Source organism: Sapajus apella, unplaced genomic scaffold, assembly GCF_009761245.1.
Source record: "Sapajus apella isolate SASKATOON/1434 unplaced genomic scaffold, GSC_monkey_1.0 scaffold6, whole genome shotgun sequence".
Lineage (NCBI taxonomy): Eukaryota > Metazoa > Chordata > Mammalia > Primates > Cebidae > Sapajus > Sapajus apella.
Window position 1 is genome coordinate 39250890 of NW_022436946.1, and position 23708 is coordinate 39274597.

The 23708-nt window shown below is 40.3% G+C and overlaps 1 protein-coding gene across 1 annotated transcript in view; it reads left to right on the plus strand.

The window, feature by feature from the left end:
- Positions 1–23708, plus strand: part of SLC22A16 (solute carrier family 22 member 16) — a 48897-nt gene that overhangs the window by 12249 nt on the left and 12940 nt on the right. Inside the window, exons 2-5 of the mRNA XM_032275039.1 lie at positions 3473–3952; positions 12824–12941; positions 17081–17612; positions 21014–21141. Of these exons, the coding sequence (XP_032130930.1) occupies positions 3473–3952; positions 12824–12941; positions 17081–17612; positions 21014–21141 (1258 nt within the window). The remainder of the gene's footprint in view (positions 1–3472; positions 3953–12823; positions 12942–17080; positions 17613–21013; positions 21142–23708) is intronic.

The following is a 23708-nucleotide window of genomic DNA, read 5'->3' on the forward strand; positions in this document are numbered from 1 at the left end:
AAAGGTACCTCACCGTCAGGTTGTTTGATGATGAGTGGAAGCCCCTGCCTTGATGGGGGTGCTGAGGTCTTAGGGGTGGGGGTCATCAGAGGGCTGTACCAGATCTTCCTCCTGGGCAGGCAGGAACACAGTCCACTACTCTCATGCTCCTTTCACAGTGCTTATGACCCTCAGTTCATATGGACACTGTCCGGTGGCTCCTGGCACTCCTGAGGTCTGTGAGAATGCTTCCATTGTGGCTACCACCAAAATGGCCTCGGGTCAGAGCCTCTTTCCCCAGGCCAGAGCAGTCAGCTCTGTGGCTTGTCTGTCCTCTGTTGCAGGGACATTGCTACTTTGTGTAGGGAGTGGGAGATGGGGCTCTGCCTTTTCTGAAAGCCCAGGCAGTACTGTGCCTCACTTTCAGTGGGGGTGCAGCCACCGTGAAAAGTGCTAGAAAGCTTTTCTTCAACTGCACCAGTGCCAGCTCCCAGCAGGGAAAGCCTCTCTACATCTGCAACAGAGAATGGGTAAAGCAGGAGATGGTCCCCTTTCCATGTCCCTTCCCAGCTACTACTACTGTCCCCTTCAGAGACTGGTGCTATGTCTACATTTTTTTTTTGTCCCAGGGGGCACTTTGGTGGGCTGTGCTCCCCCTCTCCTAGAAGCAATCTGCACTGAGGGCTAGACTTCTGGGGTTCCTGAAGCTCCCCAGGGTCCTGCCAGTCCCCCATGGTTACCAAAGTCAGAGTGGTTGTGGGGTATGTTTCTGGGGGATCTGGTGATACAACATCACAAAGGCTGAGGTTGCTTGGACAGGGCAGTGGCTCAGAACAGATGTACAACCAGTATAGTGCCCACCCATCTCAGTTCAGGCCTGAGGGGAGTGTCAGCACACCTGCATGAGCTGGTCACCTGGTACTCTATTCCCAGGAATTTCCCAAATCACCACTGACAGCATTGCCCAGTGTCACGAAGGCAGAGGGGCTCTCCCACAGTATGGCAGTCAGCAGTTTGTTATAGCAGTAAGGTGAGAAGAGATGCACTCTCACCTCCTTTCTGTAAGACTCCAGGCTCCTCGGGGGTCAGTGTCTGCCAGATTCTTGCTGTTTTCCTTTTCTCTGTCCCAGCTTCTTCCCGTGGCCTCCCTGGCAGACCCTGGCTCGCTCTCTTTCCTCTGCTCTTTCTTCATTTTAATTTCTAATACATAAATAGTGATAAATATGACCCACATAAGGAAAGGCCTTTTGGAATCTTCAAAATTTGTAAAAATATAAAGTCTCCTGAGACCAAAAAGTGTGAGAACTGCTGAGCTGAGGGATGGTCAGAAGCACCTTCCAGTGAGAGAGAGCATCAGGATGCAGCAGGGTGGGCAGGTCTGCAAAGGAGGAAGGGTGATGGAGATCACATGTGTCAGTGGTACAATTTGACCTCAATTTGATCTGACAGGACCTATCTCCTACCTCCTATTTTAATGGTTTTATAGCAATGTTGGTGATTGTCTGAACTGATTCTGTTTTCAATCTAAATAATTAAGTCACCTGCTCAAAGGTCTGCTATGCCTCTTAATTTCAGGGCTTGGAATTCTGTGGGGAATTCCAAATTTTATCTGTTCTATCCTGCTGTCCTGTGTGCAAATTGTCCTTATGAGGCAGTTTTTTATTTCAGAAAATATGTCACTGTCAGTTTGAGTTTATTAATTTGGAGACTATATTTTTCTAAAGTTTTTAAATAAACTTTTTATTTTTGGATAATTTTAGATTTATGGAAAAGTTACACAGGTAGTACAGAGTTCCCGTATGACCTTCATCCAGTTTCCCCTATTAACATCTTACATTACTATAACATATTTGTTAAAACGAAGAAACTGATATTAATATGTTGCTATTAACTAACTGTATACTTCATTTGAATTTCGCCAGTTTTTCCAAGTGTCCTCTTCCTACTCTGGGATCCAGTCCAGAGCACCAGACTGCTTTTAATTGTCTATAGCAGTTTCTCAGTCTCTCTTTATTTTTTATGACCTTGACAGTCTTTAGGCATATTGGTCAGGTAACCTGTAGATGATTCCCAGTTTGGGGTCTTTTTAAAATTATTAAACTAGGAGTATGGTTTTTGGAAAGAAAACAATAGAGACGAAATACCCTTCGCATCAGATCATAGGAGAGTTACAGCATATCCACATGACGTCACTGGGGATGTTAACCTTCATCACTTGGTGACATCGGTGTTTGCCAAGTTTTCAGGTTTCCCCATTGTAAACTTACTATTTTTCCTCTTTTCCTACTCTGTTCTTTAGAAGCAAGTCAGTAAGTCTAGCCCACCCTTTAGGAGTAAATTGCAAGAATTAAACTCTACTTCCTGGAGACAGGGAATGTCTACAGATAGTAATTGGAATTCTAATGTAAGAAAGAGTGGTCTCTTCTCCCCCTTTTATTTTTTCATTCATTTATTTATATGAGTATCCTGTATTGTATTTGTCAGGCTTCTCCAGAGAAAGAGAACCAATAGGACACACACACACACACACACACACACACACACACACGAGATTTATTACAAGAATTGGCTCACATGGTTATAAAGGCTGAGAAGTCTCATGACCTGCTGTCTGCAAGCTGGAGACTCCGGAAAGCTAGTGATGTAATTCAGTCCCAGACTGAAGGCCTGGTGTTAAGACTTAGTCTAATTCCAAAGCCCAAGAACCAGGAGCTCTGATGTTTGAGAGCTGAAGAATATGGATGTCCCAGCTCAAGCAGGGAACAAATTTGCTCTTCCTTCATCTTTTTGTTCTATTTAAGCCCTCAAGTGATTGGCTGATGCCCATCTCAATTTGTGAGAGTAATCTTCTCAATTCAGTCTACTGATTCATATGCTAATCTCTTCCAGAGACTCTCAAAGACACGCCCAGAAATAATGTTTTGCCGCCTATCTGGGCTTCCCTTAATCCAGTCAAGTTAACACATAAAATTAACCGTCACAGTATGGATTCATGTATATTTATTTTATGCTTTGGGATATACTGTGGGATTTATTTTGTTGTTCAAATTGTTTCAGCTTCCAACTGGCCATTGGGAACTTTTTCAGGTTGCTACCTGGGACCCTTTCATATGCCCTTAGCCTTTTGTTTTCTGAGTAGTTCCTTACTTTCTGGTGTTATAAGATATTCCAGGCTTATCTTGTGTTCTTCTTGTCCTGGTTTTAGAATCAGCCATTTTTTCTGGCTTCTCTCATTGGAGAATGGTATTTAGAAACTAAGATCTGGGCAATGGGAGTGCTTGTTGCTATTGGGATGTCATTGCTTCTGGGCCTTCTCAGTAGATGGAACTAGGTAATACATTAACCCATAGATATAAATACATCTATAATTATTTCTATGGTTTATCTATTTGTATATATGTTAAGAGAAACATAATAAAGACCCTTCAAATTTGCTTATGTTCTTTTTTAGCCTATAGACCAGATATAATATTTAGCTTTTCTTCTCTTACAGATTCCAGAAAGTCCTCTATTTAATATGTGCCTTCCAGAACATCTCCTGTGGTATTCACTACTTGGCTTCTGTGTTCATGGGAGTTGCCCCTTATCATGTCTGTAGGCCCCCAGGCAATGTGAGTCGGGTTGTTTTCCACAATCACTCTAACTGGAGCTTGGAGGACTCTGGGGCCCTGTTGTCTTCAGGCCATAAAGATTATGTTGCAGTGCAGTTGCAGAATGGTGAGATCTGGGAGCTCTCAAGGTGTAGCAGGAGCAAGAGGGAGAACACATCAAGTTTGGACTATGAATACACTGGCAGTAAGAAAGAGTTTCCTTGTGTGGATGGCTACATATATGACCAGAACAAATGGAAAAGCACCGCAGTGACCCAATGGAACCTGGTCTGTGACCGAAAATGGCTTGCAATGCTGATCCAGCCCCTATTTATGTTTGGAGTCCTACTGGGATCGGTGACTTTTGGCTACTTTGCTGACAGGTAAAATGAAATATTTAAGATTGTTGCATCAGTGTAGGATTTATTTTCCTATCTGGTTTTCTTGGGAAATGGAATTATGTTTAAAACTTGTCATTTTTATACTTCCTATCTAAATACCTACGTCTTTGCTGATCCATTATTTAGGGATGCATAATGATAAGGATATGCTCTGAAGACAGTATACCTGAATCCAAATCCTGGTTCTACCACTTACTAGCTGTGGACCCTGGGCAAATTGCCTAAATTACCTGCATTTCAGAATCTTTGTCTATAAGCTGGTGATGAAAATAATATCACTTACTTCAAAGAGTTATTGCAAAATTAATACAGAAAAAAGTACCCTGGATGTATAATCACTCAATAGATACTGTTTATTACTTTGAATATTTTCTTCTCTTGCTTTTTAAGAGGAATAGCCTGACTCTAAGCAGTTTAACTGTAAAATTATGGGCTTGATATAATAGCCCCTTTTAGTCTTTCTGTGCTGCTGTAACAAAATATCACAGACGGGGTAATTAACAAACAATAGAAAATTATTTCTCATGGTTCTGGGAGTTGGGAAGTCCAAGATCAAGGTGCCAGCAGGACTGCTGTCTGGAAATGCTGTTGTTTGCTTTCAAGATGGTGCCTTATTGCTGCATCCTCTGGAGGGGATAAATGCAGTGTCTTCACATGGAAGAAGGGATGAAAGGGCAAGAGAGTGCCTTCAACCTTGAGCCCCTTTGTGAGGGTGCTAAGGGCTCTGCTGTCATTACTTTATCACCTCCCAAGGCCACCCCTCTTAATACTTTTGCACTGAGGATTAAGTTTCAACATGAATTTTGGAGGGAATACTATCATTCAAAGCATAACATGGCCAATACTTTTAAAAAATTTACATTAAAATGAACGTATAATTCTTAAAATAAAGCAAAGTTCGTCTCTGTATGAACATGGACCACATCAAAGCACAGAGATGAACTTATTTGGTCTCGAAGGTTGTGGATTTTACAGGCAGGTGGTGGGCACTGAGACCTAAAGACAATAGCTTATGCCCTTGAGGTATACCAGTCTCATGAGGCTGATAAACATGTCAAAAGAAAAGTTACACAGCTTTGTCATGGACAGGGCCATACGTCTTGCAGTATGTTCAAAGGTGCTAGGTATTATTGTTTTCATTCAGCAAGCTGTTATACAAATTATCACTTGAGCCTTTTCTGTTGAAATGTGTTCACTGCTTGACTCTTGAAACTCAAAATATTTGCAATTACATGTATGAAATGTACTAAAATACATTTGCTGTCTGACAAAAGCAGAATATAAATAATGCTTATAACAAGGTCAGTGTACAAAACATGTTAACTGAAAATAAATTTAGTTCCTTTGTCTGAACTTGGTATAGTTATATAGACATATATTGAATACTTACTTACAGTCACTTTGATAAATGCAGTATATATAGATTATAATATATAAATAAATATATATTAGTTAAATTATATATATATTTCAGTGAAATATGTATATATATTAGTGAAGGAAACTTTATTAAGAAAGTAAAGTAATAAAGAATGGCTACTCCATAGGCAGAGCAGCCAAGACATATATTTTTTAAAGTCCTTGAGAAGTTGTAAACCATTAACTGGTATTCATTTGGCTATGTAGCTTGAATTAACATGACTTAGGAGTGCCAGAAAAATCTTAATCTAAAAAATTGATTCGACATGGTCCATGACTCCCAGTGTCTGTATTCTCACAGCAGAACTTGTTGAGACAGACAGCCTCTTTACACTTTTTGTAGTCTTCTACACTTCTTGCTGGATGTGCCAAGATGGCAAGTCCCTGACCACTTTTTACGTGGGCCATTTCTCAGAGCTGTCTATGCAGCCAGTACCTTAAAAGGTGAGTGCAATGGTTTACATATGACTTGTCTGTTCCCACCAAGGCTCATGTTGAAATTTGATCCCCAGCATGGGGTGTTGGGAGGTGAGGCCTAGTGGGAGGTGTTTGGGCTATGGGGGCGAATCACTCATGAATGATTTGGTGCTGTTCTCATGGCAGTGAGTGAACGAGTTCTTGCTGTCACAAGACTGGATTAATTCTCACAGGAATTTATTAGTTCCTGTAAGAATAGGTTGTTTTAAAGTGAGGATGCCCCTCAGTTTTCTCTCTCGTTACATGTGTCTGATTCACCTTTGACCTTCTCTGCCATGTTGTGATCAGTACAAGAGCCCTTGTGGGAAACCAGTGCCCTTGAACTTCTCAGCCTGCAGAACCGTGAGCTAAAGAAACCTCTTTTCTCTATTCAGTCTCAGGTGTTCTTTGATAGCCACATAAATAATGTGGCTATAAAAGATGAGATAACGTCTCTTCTCTGCCACAAGGAGTAGGCTTCCTAACTGCTTGCCACAAAACCAGTGGATTCCCCACATCCAGTCTTCCTCCTCTCTAATTTAACCCACTATACACGAAGTGTCACCTGGGTTCATTGTGGGACCTGGGGGTAAGAGGAACCGTCACAAAGATGCTGCTGCCCTACTGCTTGCTAATGAAGTAATGAAGTTCTTCATCTCTGACCCAACCGTCTTGTGTTTTTGCCAGCATCATTTACACAGTACAGATTAATGTATAAACTTAGTATAAAACAAAATTTAATACCCTGTGTTTACCCTCATCTTGGGCCCACATTAACATATTAGAGGACAAAAATCATATGATCAACTCAATACATATAGGAAAAGCATGTGATGAATTTCAAAATCCACTCATGATAAAAACTAAAAATAGAAGAATGCCTTTAACCTGATAAAAGCTTTCTATGATAAGATTTAACACAATTGTGACATTTAAAATATTAATTAATTTCTCTTTTTCTTTCTTTCTTTTTTTTTCTTTCCCTTCCTTCCTTCTCTCCCTCCTTCCTTCCCTCTTTCTTTCCTTCTTTCTTTCTTTCTTTCTTTCTTTCTTTCTTTCTTTCTTTCTTTCTTTCTTTCCTTCCTTCCTTCCTTCCTTCCTTCCTTCCTTCCTTCCTTCCTTCCTTCCTTCTCTCTCTCTCTTTCTTTCTCTCTCTCTCTCTTTCTTTCTTTTCTTTTTAAGAGACAGGGTCTTGCTATTTTGCCTAGGGCTGATCTTGAACTCCTGAGCTACGCAATTCTCTTGCCTTAGCCCTCCCAAGTAGATGGGATTACAGGCATGTACCACTGTACCCAGCTCTTAATTGTGAAATGTTAAAAGCTTTTCTCTGAGATTAGGAACGGACAAGGATGTATGAAACATGTCTTCTACTTAGCATTGTACTGGAGAGTCTAGCCAGTGCTACAAGGAAAAAGAGAAAAAGGGAGAAGGAAAGGATGCAAGAAAGGAATAATGATAAGGAAGGAGGAATAAAAAGTCATTATTTGTAGTCATTACAAATCTGCATGAAAAAAGTCCTACATATGATTTATTAGAATTAATGAGCGTTTAAAATTATATTTCTATATACCAGTAACAAATATAAAATTTTTAAAATGTCATTGCAGAAGCCTAAAAATATGAAATATAAATGAATAAATATAACAAAAAGTGAGTAAGGCCTTCTGTGGAGAAAATTATAAACTTTAAGAATCAAATCATTCAAGTAAATAGATATATTACTAGACAAACAGATTGAGCCTCCCTTAGAGGCTCCTGGAATAGACTTGTGTATTCATAAACATAAGTATAAACACATAAAGCACTGTATATTAGTAAGGAAAGGATCAATCAGTAAGTGGTGCTGGGACAGATGTCTAGCCATATAGAAGGAAATATAATTGGATTAACTTTCTCAAATTTTACAGCACGATAGCAGTTCCAGAAGGACTGAAAGTGCATATGTGAAAAGCAAAACTATACAACTTTAGGAAGATAATTTAGGAGAATATTTTCAGAACCTAATGGAAGAAAGGACGATTTTTTTTTTAAAAAGCATTGACCATGAAAGAAAAGATGGATAAATTTGACTTAATTACAAGAATTTGTGTCCACCAAAAGACACCATTAAAAGAGGAAAGACATGAATGTGTGCACACAAGAGAGAGAAAACATTTGCTTTACCTATAACTAAATTATTAGTGTCCAGAATAATCAAAGGATTTTTACTTACATCAATGGGAAAAAGGCAACCCAATAGAAAAATGGGAAAAAGATTTGAATTCACTTCATAGAAGAGAAAATCCAAATGGCTAATGAAAAGATGAACTTTCAGTGATATATAATCACACCATTTATTTTTGACCAGTTGTCAAAGTCTTGTAATACTAAGTGTTGGTGAGGATATGGAGTAATAGGATCTCTCATCCTGCTGGTGTGAATGCAAATTGAGATAACCTTGAAGACTGATTTGGTATCATGTAGTGTTGGTGATGTGCACAGCCATGTATTCCGGGGCATATACCTTGAGCTGCTCTTGCACAGGTCCACAGAGGTACATGGATAAAAGTGTTCCCATGGCATTGTTCCTAACAGCCCTGCACTTTGAACAACGCTGGTGTCCTTCAATCATCTCATGGACACGTGTATTATAATATATTCTTACAGTACGATGTGTGTCCATGAAAATGAATGAGCCACAGCTACGTGAAACCACATAGGTGAATCTCCTAAACATAATGTTTGGTGAAAGAAGCAAGTCATAAAATAACACATGTGATATTATCCTGTTACAGAAAATTTAAAAATCATATTGCAAAACTAACTTTTACTGTTTATAAACAATAACCTGTATTGTTTAGCATTGCTTATAAAATGGTAAAATGAAATAAAAAACAAGGGGTTATCACCAAAATTAGAAAAACGTTTCCTCCTAGAAAGGGCAAGGGATTTGTAGTCATAAAGAGAGGTACAAGAAGCTAACAGGGGCCTGTCAATCATCTCTTTCTTGCCTTAGGTTGTGATTTCTAGGCATTTGATTTTTATTATTCTTGAAATTGTACATATTTTATGCATTTTTATATATGTATAAAATATTATAAGAAAAGCAAAGTAGTAAGATCTGATCCCATACTTAAGGAGCCAATAGTGAATAATATAGACTATTAAACAGATAATTTCAATGAACTGTGGTAATTTTTTTTTTTTTTTTTTTTGAGAAGCCTGGCTCTGTTGCCTACCTTGGAGTGCAGTGATACAATCTTGGGTCACTGCAACCTCTGCCTCCCAGATTCAAGTGATTCTCCTTCTTCAGCCTCCTGAGTAGCTGGGACTACAGGCGTGTGCCACCATGCCTGGCTAATTTTTGCATTTTTAGTAGAGAAGGGTTTTTACCATGTTGGCCAGACTGGTCTTGAACTCCTGACCTCAAGTGATCTGCCTGCCTTGGCCTCCCAATGTGCTGGGATTACAGGCATGAACCAGTGTGCCCAGCCAGTAAATGCTTTTAAAATAATAAAAAAGTCACATTTATGGACAATTTACTTATACACTAGGTACTACTTTAAATGTCTTATATATTATCTCATTTAATTATTTAAGGAAGTCTGTGAGATAGACACTATTGCCCACCCCCACCACCTTTTCTTTTAACCAATAAGGAAAAGGAAGCATTGAAAGTTCACACGGAAAATAAGAGATGGAGCTGGGATGTGAGCCCAGGCCAGCATCCCCAACTACTGCATCACACTGTTTCTGAATTTCTGCTATGAGACTCCAAAGGAGGATCAATGGAAGTTGTCAGATGGAGAAGGCCCCAAGGAAAAGGAAGCGCTTTGTGTCATGCAGCAGCCTGGCATGTTCGGCGAATTGTGGGAAAGTCAGCGTGGCAGAAGTACAGGAGGGCAGATTGTTCAAGGAAATGACAAGAGACAAAAGCACAATGGGGATTATTTTATTTTTAGAAAGTGTGCGAGGTATACCGGTGTGAGGTTGGGAAGATCAGCTGGGGAGCTATTGGGATGAATGATGTAAGAAATGGTGAAGACTTGAGTGAAAGTGGGAAAAGCAGGGAGGAAAAGATGAAGACATATTTGGGAGGCATTTCTAAACTGACAAAATTTGATGACCAATATGCAGGAGGAAGTGGAGGAACGTATTAAGGTTTAGAAGCCTGATGGAAGGGGATTTTGCTAACCAATTCAGGAAATACTTGGGAGAGGGCAGCTTTAGAAGAGAGGGGAATGCGTTTATATTCCAATGAGCTTGTCCTACCCCTATACTGAAAAAAACAAAGGGAAGAGGTATTCAACGTTAATACCTTATAACAGCAATAAGAGATTGCAACTCTGCAGGACATTAAAGTGGAGAAGAACAACTGGGGCCAGACGGTGAGTGGGGAGTTAATAGCTCACACTTAGGAATCAGAGGCAGGGAAGTAGCTGAAATCACAAGGGCAGCGTGTGCAGCAGAGGACTTTAGGGAGTGCCAGCATTGAGGCAGGTCGGTCATCAGGGAGGTACAAGCGGAACCAGGAGAGAGGGATGTTTTGCAAGCCAAGGGACAGCAGGAGCCTGATGAGTAGGCATGGTCAGTGGCCCTAGGGAAGATAGGCAGAAAGGAGCAGGAGAGGCAATGTGAAGGTCCCTGGTGACTTCAAAGTGAGCTCAGAAAAGCCGGTTGCACCTGGTCATCACTGGCTGAGGAAACAAGTAGGAGCTGAAGAAGGAGATACTCCCCTCTGATAAGTCTGTCAAGGGAGGAGATGCAAGGTGGCCAAAGGAGCAGTGGGGTCAAGACAAGGTTCTTGTCTTTGGTTGGAGGAGACTAAAACTGAAAGGAAGAAGTCAAAGGAGAGGGAAAAAATAAAGGAAAAAGAAGTGATGGGTTTCAGAGGAGGTGGGAAGAGGCACAATCCGATACTAAGATTGCAAAATGGTATTTGGAGAGAAAGGGGCATGTGTCTTCAGAGAGGCAGGAGGAAGACAAGGCTGAACGCAGATGCAGGTCGTGTTGGTAAGTGGACAGAGCAGGAAGTCGTGGGGCTTCCTCTTTGATGGTCTTTGCTCTTTGCAGGAGATGGCCGCTCATCTACTGAGAGAGAACACATTGGGGGTGGGAGAGAGGGGCAAGCAGTGATAGGTGAAAACAGTTTTAGGTGGCATTCAGGGCTAAAATTAGGTTGGGGAACATTCATGCATGGGGCCAACAATCCCCACTACTATGCAAAGGAGCAAAGAAGGCTGATGTATGAAGAAGATGACAGTTTCTTATTTATTTGCATATCCTCTGCTGCACCAAGCAAACCTCTTGGTTGCAATTTCCAGACAATATTTTTTGCCTTAAACTATCTATCAGAGACAACCCATAGGGAGAAAATATTTGCAAATAATATATCTGATAAGGGTCTAGTATCCAGACCATATAAAGAATTCTTACAACTCAATATTTAAAAAGCAATAGACTAATTCGAAAATGGGCAAAGAATTTGGATAGATATTTCTCTGAAGAATATATGCAAATAGCCAGTACGTACTTGAAAAGATGCTCAACATCATTAATCATTAGAGAATTGTAAATAAAAACCACAATCAGACACTGGGATGGCTATAATAAAAAAGGCAGAAAATAGTAAGTACTGGGGAGAATGTGGGGAAATCGGAACCCACAAACATTGCTGGTGGGAATGGAAAAATGGGCCGGCCATCTTGGAAACCAGTTTGGCAGTTCCTCAAAATGTTACACATAAAGTTACCACATGACCCAGGAATTTCACTACTAGGTGTATACCCAAAAGAATTGAAAACATAAGTTCACAAAAAACCTTGTTCATGAATGTTCAGTGCAGCATTATTCATAGTAGCCAGGAAGAGGAAAATGACCCATCAACTGATGAATAGATAAAATGTGGAATATCCATATAATGGTGTTACTCAGATATAGAAAAGGAATGAAGGACTGATACATGGCACTATGCAGATGGACCTGAAAACATCACACTAGGTAAAAGAAGCCAGACACAAAAGGCCACATATTGCTTGACTCTATTTATGGGAAATGTCCAGAACAGGCAAATCTAGGGAGACAGAAGGTAGATGAGTGGTTGTCAGGAGCTGGAGGGAGCAGGGAATGGGGAGGGCTGGCTACTGGGTACAGAGTTTCCTTTGGGAGTGATGTGATGAGTATATCCTGGAATTAAAGAGTCATGATGGTTGCACAATCTTGCAAATATATGAAAAACCACCAAATTGTCTACCTTAAAAGGTTGAATTTTATGGCATTTGAATTATATCATGATTTTAAAAATCCAGGTGAAACCCCGTCTCTACTAAAAATACAAAAATTAGCCGGGCATTTGGCACGCACTTGTAGTCCCAACTATTTGGGAGGCTGAGGTGGAAGAATCGCTTGAACCCGGGAGGCAGAGGTTGCAGTGAGCTGAGACTCTGCCACTGTGCTCCAGCCTGGTGACAGAGCGAGACTCTGTGTCAGAAGAAAAAAAAAGAAAAAAGAAATATTATTTGTTTTTCAGACAAAGAAATGCCTCTTTCAATTATAAAAAAATAGGGCAAATAAGCACATTATTCTAGAAGCAGGAGGTTAGCAAGACCTCTGTTTTTAGGGGGCTTGGCAAGAGCTGTCATAACCTTGGTGAACAGAGCCAGCCTGGCAGGGAAGAGGATCCAACAGAGAGCCTAAGTCTTGGAAGTGAGAGGACAGAGTCTCCTCTCTCTTCCGCCATCCCCAGGTTAAGGGGCACTGCGGGAACAAGTAATCAGGTATGTATATTAGCAGCTGAGGTAAAGTCCTCTCCACTGAACAGCTGGTCTTTTAAAGAAGCCATGGAACACATGGTTTGCTCAAAATAAATAAAAGAAAAACAATCAATACCTAAGCTGTTCAAGGTATATAGGTAACACCTATCTTTCATGAATTGGAGTGGGTGTTTAAATGGTTACAATGCTACCTTGCCTCTTCCAATGTGTGGCTCTTATTTTTCAGGCTAGGACGCCGGGTGGTCTTGTGGGCCACAAGCAGCGGCATGTTTTTGTTTGGAATAGCGGCGGCGTTTGCAGCTGATTATTACACCTTCATGGCCGCTCGCTTTTTTCTTGCCATGGTGAGTTGTTGGTTTTTTTACCTGCTTAATTCTGCTGCAGGATTTCCATAGGAAACCTTAACTCTCTTCATTTTGCTCATTTAAGATCTAGTGAGCAAGATCAAGGACTAATCTTTGTCCACTCCACTGCAGAAGTCTGTCTACGGAATATTAATGCCTTATGTTTAGAATGGAACTCATTAAAATGAAAAATTGTTGCTGGCTAGGCAGAAACTTTGTGTTTGCCTCTGTGTCTGGCACGTGGCCCACATCTCACAATTACTAAGGCATTATTTTATTTCTGAGCAATTATATTGGTCTAGTCAGAGCCTGTTCACATGAGCAAACACACAGTTAAGGTGTGTGGGTAAAGTCACTTGTATATGTACAGGAAGAATGAAAGCAGGAAGGCATTAGGCCCTTATGTTAGCAGGAACGGGAGTGTAGTGAAAAAGGCATGAGTTTGAACACCAGCTGTGTCATATATTGGTTTGTTAGTTGTATGACCTTGAGCACACTCACTATCGTCTTTGAACCTTAGGTTGTAGTCTGTAAACTGTAGAAAAGAATCTCTGTTTATTCTTCTTCTTCTCAGGATTCACTGAGATTAAGTGTAAACAACCCTGGTACCACCCCTGGTTATAATGTTGACCGTTACTAGAAATGGACCAGCGAGCAAGGAAGCTGTTTCCATGCTCAGTGAGGCTTCCAGACAGGTTTCCAACTATCACACAACAGCATCAGTGATTTGCAATTGCAAATCACTGATCAAGAATAATAGAGGGAAGTTTCCACCTGGGGGAGGCACTTGTGATCTTGCTAACCTCAAAGCAGCAGCTTGGATGGTCTGAGGGTCCAGAGAGAAGCAAAGGACTTAAATCTCTCTGCACCCCCTCAGAGAACAAGATGGGATGTCAGTTTTGGAGTCTTTATTCATGGATAGAAAGGGTTCCTAGCAAACCATACAGATGGCCAAGAATAAGGAAGATGTATAAAAATAAATCTAGGAGAATAGAAGGTGCTGTATCTCATCAAAAAGTAAATACATATCTTTGGGACTGTAGAGAGATTTGAATACAAGATAGCAACCAGTAATTCTGCTTCCACTGAGGACATAACTCTGGGACTGTAGAGTGAGGTTTCATGAGAGAGACCTTCTGCTGGGACTGAAGGTTCCACGGAGGCACAGATACTGAGAAAGTATAAAGGTCATCTTTTGGAAGATGTTAAGAGGATATTTCTGAAAATATCTGTTTCAGTCTTGCAAAATACCCGCTTTGGTTTCTAGAGCCAAGGAAACAAGACCGCAAACCCATAGAATACATCTGTGAAATGTGGCCTTAATTTTCTGTGACAATTTCCTTTGATGTTCATGGGAAATTGGTTTGTGGTCAAAGTCTGAGTATGGGAGATGCAGGCAGATTCATTTACTCAATGCATTTATTGATCCGTCTACAGAGTGTAATGCTAAGCAAACCCAACCCAGCTGTTTCAATAAGTCTAGTAGGAAAGGCAAGACGTTGATCAGCCATCTTCAAAAATAAATAAAATGTTGACAGTGAGGGCATAACAGCAGTGGGTCTGGAGGGTTCACCAGGGTCTAGAGGGTCAAGGACTTTTTCATTGTGAGGGATGGGTGAGAGAAGAAGATTTCAGCAAAGATAGAAGCAGATGAAAGGGCCCTGAAATGAGAAAGAGTTAAAAATCAGAATGTCTGGAGAATAGGAGGAGGGATGCATTGATGAGGCTGAAGGGTCGAGGCGGTGAGGTGGTACCTTTAGGATTGTCAGGATTTTGCCCTATCTCCTAAAGGCAATGGCAATCCACAGAGAGGGTTCCAGGGATTCTGGCTTCTATGAGGGGCTGGAGTCAGAGAAGACGTGAGGAGTATTATCAATGGTAGGGATGGGTCTGAGTGGAGTCACAGAGTGTTTTGGAGTTAGATATCTGTATATAACTTTTCTGAATCCAGCGACAGAGGAAGTTGTAGCTGACACATGAGAAATAATCAGCATTGAAAAACCTGACAGGGACGAATATTACAGCTTAATTTAACCGGGAAACTTATAGTATTTGAAAGTTATCACAATCTTTATTTACTCTAACAGTAGCACTTACCAAAAGCGACTTCTGGATTCTTGGATATAGGGTCCTAGTGATCTGAGTCTTGCCATTACAAAGTTGCACAGGGAAATAAAAGCTGTTGTCACAAAAATGTTAAACCGATTATGAATACAGTAGTTTTCGTAATCAGCACCTCACTGAGCACCTCCCTGCCTTCTGCTGGTGTCAACCTTTCTGACAGCCTCTTTGTGACTTTCTGATGCAAGATGAAATTGCAGATATTATGAGGGATGCGTGTTTACAAAAAAAGTCTTTAAAAGCAATGAGGGAACACTGCCTGAATCCTACCCACAACCTCTGGCAGAGATAGACCTATTAACTTTTGAAGAAATTAACATCTGCAAGGATAATCACAGGATGAGCCTTTGAAAGAGTATGATTCAAATATCTAATGATTATGAGAGGCCTGTGGGGAAATCAGCGGTGCTCTTGAATAATTTTACAAAAATTAACTTAATGATTTGTGTTGAAGTCAAATGTAAAATAATTTAGTAGAAAAAATTTTTAGCCCTTTCCTCCCAAAAAAAAACCATCGTTGGACTCATTCTTTGTTTATTCCAAGAATGATCACATATTATATTCTAATCACATATTGTAATCTAATTTTAATTTAAGATAGACATATTTTCAAACTAAAGTTCTTGCCTGGTTTTCCTTATTGTGGTAAAGTACACATAACAAACAATTGACCCTCTTAACCGTTTTTAAGTGTACAGTTCAGTGATATTAAGTGCATTCATATTGTTGTGCAATTATCACCATTGTGCATCTTCAGAACACTTTTCATCTTGCAAAACAGAAACTCTGTCCATTAAATCATAATATTCTATTCCCTGTCTCCCTAGCCCCTGACAACCACCATTCTACATTCTGCCTCTATGAGTTTGGCCACTCTCAGTACCTCATAAAAATGGAATCATACGATATTTGTCTTTTTGTGACCGATTTATTTCACTTAGCATTATACTCATTGTATGCATGGTCTACACTTTTCTTATTTGTTCATCTGTGGACAGACACTTGGGGGTTGCTTCCATGCTTTAGCTATTGTGGATAATGCTATGAGCAAGCGTGGAGAAATATCTCTTCCAGGCCCCACTTTCAATCCCTTTGGGCATATACTCAAAAGGTGGAATTGCTGGATCATGCTGTAATTGTTTTTTAAGGACTTGCCATATTGTTTTTCCTAGAACCTGTATCATTAGACATTCCAATCACACATGACACATGGGTTCCAGTTTCTCTATGTTCCTACTAAAACTTGTTAATTTTTTGGTTTTTTTAATTAGCCACCCTAATGGGTATGAAGTGATATCTCTTTGTAGCTTTGATTTGCATTTCTCAATGATTGGTAAACATTTCTATTTCTTCTAAAAATGTCTATTCAAAGCCTTTTCCCATTTTTGAATTGGATTGTTTGTATTTTTGTTGTTGTTGGGTTTTAGGAGTTCTCCATAAAATCCCTTATCAAATATTTGATTTGCAAATATTTTACTCAGTTCTGTAGGTTGCCTTTTCACTCAGTTGATAGTGTTCTTTGATGCACAGAAGTTTTACGTTTCATGAAGTCTAAAATTTGTCTATTTTTTTGTCTGTCAAAACGAAATTTTAATTAAATCTGTTTTTCTTGCCACCAGTTAGTGTAAACTTTTTGTCTCCATTTAGCAATTAAGATTTAACAATAAGGACCTCCTGAATACAGATAACTTGATGTGCTCATTTACAAGGAACTGAGAAATACATCGACATTATAATGGAATGTTTAGATGAAGCGAAAGGCAGTGTCTAACATTTCTATTATAAATAATCTATCAAGTTTTGCTATTTGGGGTGGGGAGGATGAGGGAAGATGAAAGGACCTATAAGAAGAAAAACGAGAGATTGGGTTGAATGTCATTTCATGCTTGTGATATGGGTTTCAGAAAGCAAGTCTTTGTCATTTTCTTTTTTGCCAATATGTGATTTGCAGTGGGGTCAGACACCTCAATAGTTACAAGTGTGACCTTAAATATAGATCTCTATTCTTTGTTTTTCAGGTTGCAAGTGGTTATCTCGTGGTGGGGTTTGTCTATGTGATGGAATTCATCGGCATGAAGTATCGAACTTGGGCGTCTGTCCATATGCATACCTTTTTTGCAGCTGGAACCCTGCTGGTGGCTTTGACAGGATACTTGGTCAGGACCTGGTGGCTTTACCAGATGATCCTCTCCACAGTGACTGTCCCCTTTATCCTGTGCTGTTGGGTGCTCCCAGAGACACCTCTTTGGCTTCTCTCAGAGGGACGATACGAAGAGGCACAAAAAATAGTTGACATCATAGCCAAGTGGAACAGGACAAGCTCCTGTAAACTGTCAGAACTTTTATCGCTGGACCTACAAGGTCCTGTTGGTAATAGCCCCGCTGAAGTTCAGAAGCACAACCTATCATATCTGTTTTATAACTGGAGCATTGCGACAAGGACACTTACCGTTTGGCTAATCTGGTTCACGGGGAGTTTGGGATTCTACTCCTTCTCCTTGAATTCTATTAATTTAGGAGGCAATGAATACTTAAACCTCTTTCTCCTGGGTAAGTAGTTAAAGTGTATTTAAATTTTGCAGTGAAGTGAGATTTCCACCATTTATGTGTGTTTCTGTGTGAATTTGAGAAAAAGAGTATGTTTTTAATAGGCCTTTTAAAACCAAGAGCAATACTGCCAACCATAGTCCTACGGTATCTCTTAGTGTTATGTTGTAACACCTGTACATATGAGGGGACTTCAACAAGTTCATGGAAAAGTGGAATTGAAAGATAAAAATGTAAAATATAAACTTTCTCAACGTAATTGCCATCAAGATCAAGATACTTTTGTAAGACACCAGCCATTTAGTCCATCCCTAAAGAACCGAGGGTCCTGAGAATGCACCCATGTGAATGCAGTCTTATTTACACTATTAACTGAAGAAAAATGGGTGTCATGTACAGATTTTTTTAAGATTAGGAAACAGAAAGAAGTCAGAAGGAACCACCATGAGAACTGTAAGGTGGCTGCCTAGTGCTTTCCCATTAAAACTCTTGCAAAATTGCCTTTGATGAGAGGAATGAGCGGGGCCATTGTTATGGAGGAGAAGGACTCCCTGGTGATGTTTTCCCAGGCATTTTTCTACAAAAGCTTTGGCTAACTTTCTCAAAACACTCTCATCATAAGCAGATATTTTCATTCTTTGGCCTTCTAGAAAGTTAACAAGCAAAATGCCTTGACCATCCCCAAAAAACGTTGCCATGACCTTTGCTCTTGACTGGTCCACTTTTGCTTTGACTGGACCACGGCCACCCCTTGGTAGCCATTGCTTTGGTTGAGCTTTGTCTTCAGGAACACACTGGTACAACTGTGTTTCATCTCCTGTTAAAGTTCTTCCAAGAAATGCTTCAGGGCCTTGATCCCACTTGTTTAAAATTTCCAATGAAAGTTCTGCCCTTTGCAGTTGATCTGGGCACAACTGTTTTGGGACCCATTGCGTGGAAAGTTTGCTCAACTTTAATTTTTCAGTCAGAATTCTGTAAGCCAGATTAATTAAGGTGTCTATGGTATTGACTATTGCTTTTTCTATTAATCTCAGTCCTTGTCAATTAGGGCCTCAACAAGATGTATTTTTTTTCTTCGATGTGATTGCTCTGCCACTGTGGGCTTCATCTTCAATATCATCTTGTTCTTTCTTAAAATAAGTTCTCCATTTGTAAACTTATGATTTATTTGGGGCATTGTGTCCATAAACTTTTCATAAAGCATCAATGATTTCACCATTCTTCCACCCAACTTTCACCAGAAATTTGATGTTTGTTCTTGCTTCAATTTTAGCAGAATCCATGTTGCTCTAGTGGGAGCGCTTTTCAAACTGATTTCTTCTTCTCAGTGCCTCAAACTAGCTCCTCTTCAGACGTGTTCTAAGAAGTTAGTACAAGTTTCTTTTGGTGCAGAAAAAAATCTGAAAAAACAATGCCTAGGTTTTTCATAATTTGCACTTTTCATGAAAAAAATTTTTTTTTTTTTTTGAGACAGAGCCTTGCTCTGTTACTCAGGCTGGAGTGCAGTGGTGCTATCTCAGCTCACTGCAGCCTTTGCTTCCTGGGTTCAAGCAATTCTCCTGTCTCAGCCTTCCAAGTAGCTGGGATTACAGGTGCATGCCACCATGCCCGGCTAATTTTTGTATTTTCATAGAGACAGGGTTTCACCATGTTGGCCAGGCTGGTCTCAAACTCCTAATCTCGGGTGATCTGCCCATCTCGGCCTCCCAAAATACTGGGATTACAGGCATAATCTATGCGTAATCCAGCATCTGGACATCCATGACCTTTTTGAAGACTCCTTGTATTTTTCCATTTGAAAAAAAAAATGCATCAGAATAATTTAATTGCTCCATTTCTGCCTTCTCTCCTTGCTCACCTTCTTCATACCCATCCCCAGCCCAGAATTCTTTCCAGGGGTGACTTCTACAATGTTTGGCTTGTACCTTTTCAGATCTATTTCTATGCATTTGTGCCAGACATGGTGGCACGGGAGGCTGAGGTAGGGGGATTGCTTGAGCTCAGGAGTTCTGGGCTGCAGTGTGCTATGCCAATTTGGTGTCTGCACTAACTTCGGCATCAATATGGTGACCTCCCGGGAATGGGGGACCACCAGGTTGCCTAAAAAGGGGTGAACTGGCCCAGGTCGAAAACGAAGCAGGCCAAAAGTCCCATGCTGATTAGATCTATTTCTATGCATTTCCATATGCTTGTGCATATAAATGTTTTATATTTTAACACAAATGAGATCACTCACTATATATTGTTCTTTATAAGTTGCTTCCCCTTTAAAATTTAATATGCCTTGGCTATCTGGCATCTCTCAACCTTTAGGTGTCCTTAATTTAGAAATTTTAGTTGGCAAAATAACTTTTAAATACATGCAACTATAATTTATGTTGTCATACGTCTTTCAATGGCAGGGTAGATTGCTATTGATAGCTTGAGATGTGTCTCTTAGTATAAACCAAATTTGCACTAAAATGTGAGAGAAATCTTAGAAACCTCTTTTTATCCATCTAGTCTTAACTCCTGGTTATTTCTGTGTAGGCTGCCTGTATTTTTATGTTATCCTCAAAACATCTTGCTTCTAAATTTTTACACATAGGTATTGTGCTTTCTCAAAAGCACTCTGATGACACATCTGGTTTTCTTTTTGATTTCCTCAGCAGACACATCTGTTTTATTATAGCTCAGCAGGAATTATGAGAGAAGTCGTTTTAAGAAAAAAAGATTTACTCTTTTTTTTTTTGAAGCAAACTAACAAGTTTATAGAAAGAGCCTGTCTTGACTTCAAACCCATTCTCTATGACAATCTGGGATGGTGCAGTATCCCTAGAACAGAGTGGCCAGTGGCAGGTGGATCAGGTGGGGTGGAGTGTGAATGCGGAAGCTTAGGCAGGCTAGAAGTTTAGATCTTCATGGCATAGTCTCTTACTTTTGCCAAAGATACAAATTCTCAAAAAACTGGGCAATCTCATAAATACAAAAATGTTTCCAAAGACAATCACACATGGTTTTATATTAGCCACTGTTTTGGATTTTTCATGTCCGTGTCCTTGCCATTAGTATTCTTGCAGACGGCTGCTTCTGCTTAATAGTTCTCTGCTGTGAAATTTCTCAATAAGTTTTTATCTCTGGAGATGATTTGGGGCTGGTGGGAATTTGGGCTCTGGTTTTGTGCCATTTGCAGGTGCCAGGTGGATTATGAGCATTAGAGCATTTCACAGGAAATGCTTACCCTCGCTGCAGTGAGTTTAAAAATGGAGGGGCCTGCTGCCTCACAGCAATCCTGAGAGTTTCTAAAGGCCCCTAGAAGTGAGGAAAGGGCTACTCATGGCTTTTGGGTGGTGGGTTAGAAGGCAGGGTCCCCTTGTGCAGCCAGATGCCTTAGCCTTATAGAGGGCCTGCTTGCTCAATGACAGGTGTAGTGGAAATTCCTGCCTACACTTTCGTGTGCATCGCCATGGACAAGGTCGGGAGGAGAACAGTCCTGGTTTTCGCCCTTTTCTGCAGTGCACTGGCTTGTGGTGTCATTATGGTGATCCCCCAGGTGAGTTATTGTATGTTTTATTTACGGAATTGTTGGTTATACTGTGACAGTTTGATGGGAAGAATTTTAGCTTATTACAGTTAAGTATGAAGGTCAATTCAGAGTATGAATTGGACAGCGTATATAATACTTAAAATATGTTTTCTTTAAAAAAATTTTTCTGTTATGTAAGTAATATATGTTAATTGTAGAAAATTTAATGAGAAAAATGTCAAAAAAAAAAAAAAAAGCCCGACCTGGGTGCAGTGACTCACACTTATAATCCCAGCAGATCAAGAGGCTGAGGTGGGAGGATGGCGTGAGTTCAGGAGTTTAAGGCTGCAGTGAGCTATGATCAAGCCATTGTACTCCAGCCTGGGTGGTAGAGTGAGACTCCATCTCAACAAATAAAAAGTCCACAATCCAATTCCCAGAGATGACCAGTGTTGTATTTTGTAAACGCAATAATTTTGTGTGAGGAAAGTCTATCACACCTTCCAGCATCATCATCATATTGAACATTCACTTATTTATTAGTTCGGCAGATACCCACCGTCTTTTATGTGCCAGATGTAGGGAACACATAGTGCATCAGGTTTCCGTAAGTGTAACGAGTGGGCACAGGGCAGGTGTGTGTCCTCTTTTGTCTAGGGTGGTCAAGGATGATGTGCCCCTCAGAGGAGGTGACATGTGATCAGAAACCTGAATGAGGGAGGCAGCCATGGAGACATCTGAAGGATATGAGTCAGGTATTCAGGACTCTTAGAGTTTCACTATTCTGTTTTTCATTGCAGGAGATTAGTAGTTTCCAGTGTCTGGTATGTATAAACACCCCGAGGAGCTTGTTTTTAAAAACAATTTCTTAGTGAGAAACGCTGCCCAGAAACTACTGAAATGGTTTTTATACTTCTATATTTTGGCAAACTGCATCCCCCCAAAATACCTTTTGCTTCCAGAATTCTTCCTCTCTGCCCCAAAAAGATGTTATCAGACCTGTTTTTAAATTCTTGATTTGGAAAATGTCACTATAACAGTACTTAAAATATTTTATTTAATGTTCTCCTGTGATTATATAATCACTATGCAATAGTATATCAGCATTTAGAGCAAAGCATTTTAAGTTTTGCATATGGTTTGAAATGTAATTTAAGCTAACGAGTGACTTCCTTTTATAGTAGCACTTTATTTAATGATTAGGATTGATGAGCCAAATATTTTATGTAATTAAATTTCCAGGTGATTGATACACAACTCACAATGCAATAAAACTATTCAGGACAAGAAGGTCTCTGCCAATTTGAGGGAACTTCATCCACACCTTTTAAAAAGTAGTTTGCAGTTATGACGGTTGAGTAGTTGGCAGCTGCCTTTAGGTTGGTGAAGAGTTGGGGAACACCAGAACCTTTGAGTTCTATAGTAATAGGGAAGATGAGAAAGAGGCTGATGGAGATTTCTAGAAATAGAGCACTAACCCACAACCACAGATTTCTTCCCTTCAATAAAATTTTCCCCAAATGATAATGCCAACACAATACAAATACTAATTAACAAATAATATCCACAGTTGTAATTAAGGTGACATTAGCTGCTTTAATAGAGACGGTCCAGAATCTCAGTGACTTAACATAAAGGATGTTTGTCACCTGCTCATAGAAAGTTCTACGGTTGGCCTGGTTGGCCAAAGTGGCAGTGGTGAGTGGGTGTTCAGGTCCACGGAGTCATTCAGGGACTCAGGCTGACAGAGGCACTGCCTTCCTTAACAGGTGAGCCCCAAGGCCACCCTGGGTCTCAGCATCCAGCTGGCAGGTCGGGGAGGAGGGAGATTTTGGAATATGGGGTGTCTTTGCTAGTTACCTCTGGAAATGGAACACATGAGGTAGAATAGAAACTGAGGTAGAGATAAAGGTTTTGCTGTTGAGGAATATATCAGCCACAAACAAACAAACAAAAAGTCTGTACTAATAATTCAGTTATCACTTCCAAATTATTTCCTGAAGATACTTTATAAGCCAGGAATTACTGCCACAAAGGGTACAAGTTGTTGTTGTTGTTGTTGCTGTTGTTGTTGTTGTTGTTTTTGAGACAGAGTTTTTCTCTTTGTTACCCAGGCTGGAGTGCAATGGCGCGATCTCGGCTCACCGCAACCTCCGTCTCCTGGGCTCAGGCAATTCTCTCCTGAGTAGCTGGGATTACAGGCACGCGCCACCATGCCCAGCTATTTTTTTGTAGTTTTAGTAGAGACGGGGTTTCACCATGTTGACCAGGATAGTCTCGATCTCTTGACCTCGTGATCCACCCGCCTCGGCCTCCCAAAGTGCTGGGATTACAGGCTTGAGCCACCGCGCCCGGCTGTTGTTGTTGTTTTTTAATAAATAGATTAAACAGAGACAAGATCTCACTCTGTCACACAAGCTGAAGTGCAGTGGTGTGATTATAGCTCTCTCTAGTCTCAAACACCTGGCTTCTCCAGTAGCTGGGACCACAGGCATATACCATCACACACAGCTAATTGTTTTGTTTTTGATTTTGTAGAAATGGGGTCTTGCTCTGTTGCCCTGGCTGGTCTAAAACTCTTGGCCTCAAGTAAT